At 35.6% G+C, this 9,676-nt stretch overlaps 1 protein-coding gene across 5 annotated transcripts; it reads left to right on the forward strand.

The window, feature by feature from the left end:
* On the forward strand, window positions 1-9,104 carry LOC18590773 (E3 UFM1-protein ligase-like protein). Of its 5 annotated transcripts, none has more exons than XR_016028316.1 (21): window positions 1-390; window positions 739-1,050; window positions 1,136-1,402; window positions 1,916-1,963; window positions 2,749-2,814; window positions 2,932-3,035; window positions 3,812-3,905; window positions 3,993-4,049; window positions 4,815-5,241; window positions 5,358-5,512; window positions 5,666-5,731; window positions 5,815-5,883; window positions 5,981-6,073; window positions 6,165-6,230; window positions 6,448-6,494; window positions 6,616-6,679; window positions 7,127-7,204; window positions 7,291-7,353; window positions 7,811-7,903; window positions 8,163-8,562; window positions 8,856-9,104. XR_016028316.1 is itself a non-coding variant. In XM_018128107.2 (21 exons), exons 1-20 carry the CDS (start codon window positions 217-219, stop codon window positions 8,262-8,264), a joined length of 2,445 nt encoding a protein of 814 aa, XP_017983596.2. In that variant the 5' UTR covers window positions 1-216; the 3' UTR covers window positions 8,265-8,305; window positions 8,397-8,602. The 5 variants fall into 5 exon arrangements, 2 of the variants coding, with proteins under 2 accessions (XP_017983596.2, XP_017983595.2); XR_016028315.1 differs by having other exon boundaries at window positions 8,937-9,104; XR_016028314.1 differs by having other exon boundaries at window positions 9,063-9,104.
* Window positions 9,105-9,676: the final 572 nt, after the last annotated feature.

Consider the following 9,676-nt stretch of genomic DNA (forward strand, 5'->3'; position numbering starts at 1 on the left):
AGTCTCTCTGACTCCGAGGCTCTCTCTGTCTCTCTCTCTCTCTCTCTCCTTATTTTCGTGCCAAACTGAAAATTTTCTTCTCATTTTCGTTTCTTTTCTTCTATTTTCTGTTTGCATATAAAACGTCGAAAAGGAAGGAAAAATATTAAAAAAATATAAAAGCCTAAAAAACAGTTGATCTTCGTTAGCGATTGGAATTTGGAATAGGAAACAGAGATGGATGATGAATTGCTGGAATTGCAGAGACAATTCGAGTTCGCACAGCAGGCGAAATCGAGCATCCGGTTATCCGAACGAAACGTCGTCGAATTGGTCCAAAAGCTCCACGAGCTTCGAATCATTGATTTCGAACTCCTCCACACTGTTTCCGGCAAAGAATTCATCACTCCGGTATTGCTCTCTCTATCTCTTCTGTTTGGTTACGGAGAAAATATGAAGGAAAATGATAATAAGAAAACGCATTTGGATTTTTGACGTACTGATGATTTTTTATTTTGGAATCGTAATATGAGTATTAGCAGCAGTTTGGTTCTCATGAAAATGATCATAGCCAAATGCACTTAATTCCTTCTGGATTGTTATATAAGTTTTAACGGCTGATTGGTTCCCACGAAACCGAAGGAAAACTCGTTGTCTGCGTGTTTAATATCATTTTATTGCTTTGCAATGTAATATTGGATTTGTTACATGTGAGTTTTAATTTGAATTTTATGGTTGCGATGATCTATGGTCTTGTAGGAGCAATTGAGGCATGAAATTGCTGGGGAGGTGAAGAAATTAGGTCGTGTTTCTTTGATTGATCTTGCAGATACTACTGGGGTGGATTTATATCATGTTGAGAAGCAAGCTCAGTATGTAGTTTCAGAGGATCCAGGGCTTATGTTAATCCAAGGAGAAATAATATCGCAATCTTATTGGGATTCTGTAGCTGAAGAAATCAATGAGAGGTTGCAGGAATGCAGTCAAATTGCTTTGGCTGAGCTGGCTGCACAGTTACATGTTGGCTCTGAGTTGGTAGCATCTGTCTTGGAGCCTCGCCTTGGGACTATGGTATCTTATTTTCCTAGTTTTTACGTTTTTGATTTTGGAAACTAGAGGAAGAACTATTATGACAGTTTTATTTTTGGTCTGTTAGGTGAAAGGTAGGCTTGAAGGTGGGCAATTGTACACCCCAGCATATGTAGCTCGCGTTAGTGCCATGGTTCGTGGTGCATCTAGAGGTATTACAGTTCCAACAAATTTGTCTGTTTTGTGGAGCACTTTGCAGCAGCTTTTGCAAGAAATGGAAGGAGCCACAGGTGTAGCAGTTGAAGGTTCATTCTTCCAATCCCTTTTTAATGGGCTAGTGAAGGAAGGCGAGGTTCTCGGAACACTTCGTGCTGGACTTCATTGGACTCCAACTGTATGTGACATGATCTTTTTACTGTCTGATTTTTGTCAGGATTCACATCCTAGAATGAACAAATTCTGATGGCTATCAAATTCCTCATTGATAGTACTTTGTAGCCTAGTTGTGATTTTGTTTGTGAAGGATCATAATCAGTTGTGAAAACATTTTGTAATCTAGACTAAGTGGCAGTTTGTAGCCTAACGTTACATCATAAAAGGCAGCTTCTTACTGTTTTCTCAAGGTATCAATTTGAAAATAAGAATTGAATGATTTTATCTGCAAGATAATTATTATTTAATGAATTTTTTCAATGCTCAAGTTAAATATTTCTATTCTTTCAATGGGTTCAATTCTTTTTTCTTTTTCCTGGTAAACTCTGAAAAAAAAAACTAAAGAAATTGGGAGATAAGAGTGCAGAAATAGGGGAATATGGGGAGGTCGCAAGTTTATCTTCTGATGAAATTCAAGTTAATTTATAATGTCCTCTTTTTCATTTTTTTAATACTTAGTGTGATCATGCAACAGGTTTTTGCTATTGCTCAAAAGGAATGTGTCGATTCGTTCTTCTCGCAGGTTTGTAACCTTACTCTCTGAATTTATTTGTCATGTTTTGATGTTCAGATGCCTATACAGAGGTATTGCGTGCATCTCATATGACATATCTCTCAAAGTTGTCCATTCATATAGTTTTGTGATGGTTTTATTCTAAATGTTTATTCTGTCCCTCTTCCCCCAAAGTCTGTTGTTTTCATGATCTATAGCTGTATACAATATATAATGCTCTATCGTTTGTATGGTCTTTCACTAATTTTATACCAACTTGAAGATTGTATATTACTTACTACCTTGAAGTCAAACAAATATTTAGACCTTGCACTTTACTACCATTTTGTGTCTTTGGGCCTGTAAGTAAACATATATCTACTAATACCATGAAACTGTTGTTTTCATGATCTATAGCTGTATACAATCTATAAGGTATATTGTTTATATGGTCTTGGACTAATTTTATACCAAGTTAACTTAAAGATCTTCATATTACTTATTAACTTGAAGATTTTCATATACTACCTTGAAGTCAAACAAATTTTAGACCTTGTAGTTTACTACAATTTTGTGTCTATGGACATGTAAGTAAAAACAAATCTACTAATGTTACAGCACACACACATGTATTTGTTGAAAATTTCATTAATATTTCCAGATTATTAATTGTCATTGCACATAATCTTTAGTCATGGTATATTTGAAAATGTCACTGAATATTATTACTGATTATGTTTTCTTTGCTTGTTAGATAAACATTTTTTAAGTATTGCTTGTGTTTATATTCATCATTGTTTCCCTTTTGCTTACAGAATTCCTTTATCAGCTATGATGCTCTGCAGAAACTTGGTATTTCCCAGCCCATCCAGTTCTTGCAGGTAATTTATTGCATTTGACTATTAAGACAAGGAACAGTTTGTGCAGTAATTATGTCACATTTGATGATTTTATATGGTTTTTATTTAATTAAAATTTGGTTGTATGCTCCAATGTAGTCCAGATATCCTGAAGGCATACCTCTAGTTACAGCATTTGTTCACCCTTCACTGACTGAGATGTTGGATGCTGCTATTGAAGATGCAATTGAACATGGTAGCTGGTAAGGACTACAAATAAGTTTTCACTAATCATTGCCCATTTATTTTTTCACTTTATGGTATTTAACTTATTCTCTTATTCTAAGATGGAAAATTTGAGGATACTAATTGTTCATGAAGTTTTGAGTTCTTGTACCATAATCATAATGGACTAGGAAAACATAACCATCAACTGCTAGTTGTCTCTGTAGTTCCTTGTCTTGAGACCTCCTCTCATTTGTCAATTATTGTAAGCATTATTAGAAATTGAATAATCAGAATATAAAAACTGGAGTCATCTCCTAGTCCTGGTCTCTTTCTAAGCAAGGTTCTATAAGGGGTGATCATGGAATAAGCTATACCTTTATTTTGGTAATGCCAAGATATATATGTTTTTTCATTAATTTGTTTCACCAGCATTTCAGTAAATAGTGTGTATTAGTTTTGATTTTTTTGACTCTTTCTGTGAACCACTGACCACTCTGGCTTCGTGATCGGTCATTCTGCTTTTACAATAGAGAATTGGCTGATGATAATTACTTCATGTTGTTATTTTTTCTCTACTGGATTATGGTGGAAAGTTGGTGACCAAAATATGGTTGTGATTGCTGATTGATTGAGTTCTTCATCCATTTAACTGTTCTTCATATTCTGGAATATACTTCTTGCAGATGACATTTAGATTTACATAAAGAATGTTTGTGAAGTTTTTCAGTGTTATCTTATTGCATTATGTGCGTCGAGGTTGTTGTTCTTTTTGTTTTCTTTTTCCCTGGTCTAATGGGATTGAAAACTGCAGGCTTGATTCTCTTTCTGTATTGCCCACATCGTTTGGATCCCAAGATGCATATAAGATTGTGTCTGTTTGTCCTTCTCTTCAGTCAGCGCTCAAGGTAACTTGTTGTCCCTTCTGTGTTTGATCATGTACTTCATGTTTATTATATTTATTACATAGAGATTTGTTTTATGTTTCTTGTCAGGCTAAGAAGGTACTCATCATGGGGGATTCCTATATATTTAGCAGCAGCTTTGTGAAGGTAGGGCTTTGGAGATGAATTGTATTAAGTTGTTCAGATTAGTTATTGGTATTAGTCTTTAGAAACACTTTTCACCCCTGCTCTAAATTATAATATCAAAAGGAATTACTGTATCTGCATACCATGTAAGCCTACCTATATTTATTCCAACATGAAGTTTCTGAGTGGGGCTGGCATATTTGGTCAGATCAATGCAGTTTGCCAGCTATGATTTCCAATGAAAAACAAGGCAATGAGGAGTCAGAGATGTTAATTTTGGTCACTAATTATAGTGTTAGTTATGATGTCTTGCATGGAAGCCAAATTTGAACAGCAGCCACCTGATTTAATGCAAATTTATGGAGAAAGAGGAAAACTAGTTTTATCAGTTGAATCCTCAGGATGGAAATCTTTTTGTGTTTTCAGGTTTAATATGTTATGGCTGAAATAAATGTCTTTCCTTAAGGGTCCATGATCGCACACAACGGGATGTTGACATGTTCACTTATTTACTCTTCAAGGCTTAACTTCTCAAATAACCTATCCTCTGCAATTTTGGGACTTTTGTTTTCTATTTTTAAGTTTTATTTTTCCTCCTTTTTCAGGCTAACTTTTCTTAGCCAGATTTGACACCCAACAGCCAATGCCTAACCTTCTCTTCCCTCTCCATTTCTTTGCTTTTTAACATTATAGGTTTGGATGCTTCAGTACTATTGAAGTATGTCTGCATTTATATTATGCCCTCTTTGATTTTGGTGCTCACAACTTTGTCTCTTTGTTGGTTAGGATGTCTATGATCGTTTGGAGAAAGAGATGGAAACCTTTAGCCACTCAGGGTCCTCCGCTAACATGCTGGGTGATGATTCGCATCTGGTTAAGGAAGCTAAAGCCAGACAAGATTTAAGCCCATTTGAAACTGGTAGTGAGAGTGGCAACAGCAAACGTGGTACCGAGAAAGGATCTAAGAAGAAAAAGGGCGAATCCTCTGTGACAAAAACAGTGTCAGCTGAAGGTGATTCAGAAAATGAGGATTACATCCCCACCAAATCTAAGAAAAACCAGAAGAAACGCAAGGATACGTCTTCCTCTCAAGTTTCAGATTCAAGAAAAGGAGCTAAGAAAGATTCAATTAAACCACAAGAGGAAATTGTGCCTTCAGAAGAATGGTTAATGCAAAAGCTCATGGTCCTGGTTCCTGATTTCGAAGAACAAGGTCTATCAACTTCTAACTTTAAGGTTTTTTTTTTGTACTCGATCAATTAGCTGCTTAGGTGTGGCTTTTCTCTCTAACTTTTGATATATTTGGTCATTTGGTGGTCTTTTTGTCAGGTGTTGATGATCCTCAAACAATTCTTAAACATCTGGCTGACTATTTAAGACCTATGCTTATAAATTATTGGAAGGACAGGAGAAAGGCATTGTTTACAGAAAATGTGGAGAAAATGAAACGTTTGCTCGACAATTTGCAAAGGAAACTTGATGAGGTTGGCATGGTTGCAGTTGCTGTTTTGTTTTTGGTTGTTTTTTTTACCTAGCATTCTGTAACCATGTCTCTTGAAAATGTTGTTAATTTTCATGTTTGGTACCTTCAGTTAACTAAACTGCCTCCTCTCTCTACAATTGTTGTCTTGTGGCAGTCTTTCTTAAATATGCAGCTTTACGCGAAGGCATTAGATTTGTTTGAAGATGACCAATCCACTTCTGTAAGTTCTTCCTACGGTAGTTGATCTTCGGAGAGGTTGCTTTGTGATGAAATGGGCTATGAAAGGCTTTCTCTGTTTTATAGGTTACTTTGCACAGGCACTTACTTAGAACTGTTGCCACTTCAATCGCTGATATGCTTTTCCAAAACCTGGTAGAACTTATGTACTGGTCTTATTTTATTTTGCTTTCTATGGTTCTATTCTGATGATAAGAAAGTATGTCTAATGGTATGTGATTCATCTTTGTAGGATGTGCACAACAAATTAAAAAATGGAACTCAAGTTGAAGATTCTCAAAGTTCAGAAGGCATTTCACTTAGCCCTGGTGAAAGGACAGCTATGGTATGAAACGATTTATTACCCATTTATTTTTTATGACATGAAAAATGCTCAGTAGCCAGTAGTTTTGATATATTGCCTTTTGCTTGTTCAGGCGAAGAGCTTTCCGGGATCTCAGTCAAAAAGGGCTCTTGCAGTGGTTGAAGCTTTGGAAGGGAAGGTCTGTTCTTGTTTGTTAAAACATGAATTATGAGGATTTACCTGATTATAAATCACTTTGACAAACAAGTTAAGAAAAACATCATGTTCTTGTTCCTCTTAACTTGTGATACTCCGTGATGGTTAATAGATTGCAGATACTCTCCATGTATTGCTTCTTACTATATTTTTTTAGATATACTTCCTTGAATACTAACTTGAGACATTGTATGCATCAGCGGGTGGAGACATTCATGGCCGCACTGAGAGACCTGGCTGAGGAGAGGTTGTGTCCTTTCTATTAAACTCTCTGTGGCATCTTTGGGGGCTTTGGGCAATTTTTTCCCTTGAAGTTAGCAATTATGTTGATTATGCATAAATTAACATTTTGTCTTCCATTTTTACAGTGGGTTACTCCTGAAAAAGCTTGACAAAAAATTGGAAAGAACTCTTTTGCATTCATACCGCAAGGTATGCCTGCTATTATCTTTTGCACAAATGTTGATATTGCTTACTCTACTTGATTATGTTGATTTGTGAAAAAAAAAAAAAAAAAACTTATATTGCGTCCATATTGTTGCAAGACCTATATGTTAAAACTTTGCAGCAATATTATCAGGTTGGGGTGGTATGTCAAGGCATGTCAGTACACAATTCTCTTTTGTTGCTATTAAAATTCAAGGTTGCACTTGGACTCAATGGCTTTTTCTACTAGCTCATAGCATGATCAATCTTTCAATATGTTTGTGTTTGTCAAAATCTTCTCTTAATGGTTTCTGTCCTAGTATACTATGGCTGAGTTAGAGAGATGGCAGATCCTTCTTTTTCTAGATGTTGGATGTAGAACTTAATAGAAAGCATAAAGTGGCTCTATGACAGATCTTCTCATGTGCATGGTCCTTGTTTTGTTGTTTTCAGGAGTTGACTTCTCAAGTTTCTGCTGAAACTGACCCAGTTTTACTTCTGCCAAAAGTTGTTTCTCTACTTTATATAAAGGTCAGTAAATATAATACCTAATCACCTACTTTTGAATGCATTGTTTTCATTCGTTTGATCAATGCAAATATGGATTCTATCGATAGGTTCACAGTAGAGCTCTTCAGGCCCCTGGAAGGGCAATCTCTGTTGCTGTAACACGATTGAAGGTATGAAGTTGTAAAGCTGTTCTTTGCATGTATGTTCTTTTTTACGGTATTTTTCTTGAACTGTGTAAAGATGTTTATACAATATTTATGTCCATTATTGTCTTCAATATGCCTTTTTTTCCATCAGCTTGAACAGTCTAGGATATGTGCAGGACATTCGTAAAATCTAAAAACTTATCTTGTGTTACTGTTGATTCAGTATAACACAAGCTTGTGCGTTAAACACAAACTAGCCAGTGTGTTTTGTATATGATGATTGCAAAATAGAAGGTTGTTATACCTACAATAAAACTGGGTGTAACCAACAGGCAATTACAAAAGAAGGATTCTCTCTTCGTCTAGCAGAAATGCACGCAGGACACACAAAATAACACATAGATAAACTTCTTGATGTCTAAATCATGTTTTGCAACTGTTTCTTATTTTGCATGCCAAACATGTGGCTTGATTGTTTCAGGATAAACTAGATGATTCAGCATACAAGATCTTGACAGATTTCCAAACTGCAACGGTGACACTTTTAGCACTTATGTCTGCTGCAACTGGTGATGTGAGTATAGTTATACAATTCTCTTGATCTTGATTTTAAGCAAAGTGTCATTGGTAATTTGGTAGAAATTTCTGAATGAGTTTTGCTAGTTCACTGGGTGACAGTACTGTTTTCATGTTAAAAAATATCTAGGTTTTGACAATGCATTTCAAGTTTACTTTCGAATTCTTTTCACCTACTTCCATCTTTCCAGTCCTCTTTGTTTTTGTTTTTCCATACTGGTCATTACTCCATGTAATTCCCTTTTCGGTCTTGGCAGGAACAAGACTGTTTGTCTGATAGAATTTTGAGTGAAAAGGAGCTTTTGGGGAGCCAAATGCCGGCACTAAAAGCTTTGGTTTTAGGCTCCTCACAATCTTGAGCTAGGATGGAATCAAATCTCAGAAGGCTAAAGATTGAAAGGTTTTTGCTTCGATAAAATCCCTAGCAGACAGCTGAAGGCTAACATTTTTTCCTGAGGCCAGCCATTCAATATTTATTGTTTCATTGACAGCAATCGGCTTGGCATTTGTTTTCTTCGCACAATCCCTTTTAAGCCAGCTTACTTCCCAATGGGAGCTACTAAGGAAGAGTTGGAATAGTGAAAAAGTTATCCTGCTTTGCAACTTTCTCTCTTTCATTGTATGCAATTTTCTTTGCTCAAAAAGCCTTTTCTCAAGGTATGCTACTGATAACTCATCTAGAATCTTTTATTTTGTATCTTCCTTACTTCATGTCATAAACTTATAATTGGCTTAGAAAACCCCAGGTTCCTGTAATGGTTTGAAGCTCAAATTCGTTAGAACACACTGCAGATGGTGTGTACGGCTCATGAATGAAACACCATTAACCAAAAGAAATGTTCACCAATATTTCTCAGTTCAATGATTAATCAAACTTGTCGTGCATAACAAAATATGATAACTCAGTTAAAGGTAGGTATACGAGAATTAAACAAAATATGTTTTGACAGGTAGTAACCTGTCAAACATATTGTGACACCAAGCATTACAGAAGTACCAGTCTCTTCTTAACTCTCTTCTCCTCATACTAGATCTCAGGTTCTGCAAAACTGTCTTTGCACTCTTTCCTTACAAGCCTGCCAAGGTGGGAATCCTTTTACCAAAATGTCCTTGAAATTATCTTCCACACTGATGCATACTTTGAATGCCTGTATAAGGTACATGGGACTGGGTGAGGATAGACTGCAGATCAGACTCAAGCTATAAAGATGCAAACGGGATATGGAGGTCACACACACTTCTTAAGTTTTGCCCATAAATCAATTTTCAAAGTGTTCAGTCTGATTCAAAAAATTATCTTTCACGAGAGACATAAGTTTAATCATTAGTCAATTATGAATATTTTCATTAGTTTGATGATTTTGTAATATTTTTCATATAATTTTTATTTTTTATTAATTTTAAAATTTATAATATTATATAAATTATAATTTTTTATTTTTAAATTTTTTTTCCTATTCAAAAAACATCTCTATCTACTTCTTGTCAGCCGATCACCCCAAAGTGCGAGATTACAGTTTCGGGAAAAATCTACCACCACTAAATTCTGATGTCCACTTGAAAAATTCCGATTTCTCTGACTATGTTGCACAATGCAGACTTTAGGATCTTATCGAAGTACGCACGAAATCAAAAGTCAATAAAAAATTTAAAATACTCAGAAAGAAAGAGAAAGGGATCAAGTCTCTCAATTGACATGACACACCAGCAAGCATGAAAAATTCTGAAACTTCAGATCTAGGGCTCCAAATCACCCCAATGAATGAAGCAG

This window comes from Theobroma cacao, chromosome 9, assembly GCF_053813885.1.
Source record: "Theobroma cacao isolate CCN51 chromosome 9, ASM5381388v1, whole genome shotgun sequence".
NCBI lineage: Eukaryota > Viridiplantae > Streptophyta > Magnoliopsida > Malvales > Malvaceae > Theobroma > Theobroma cacao.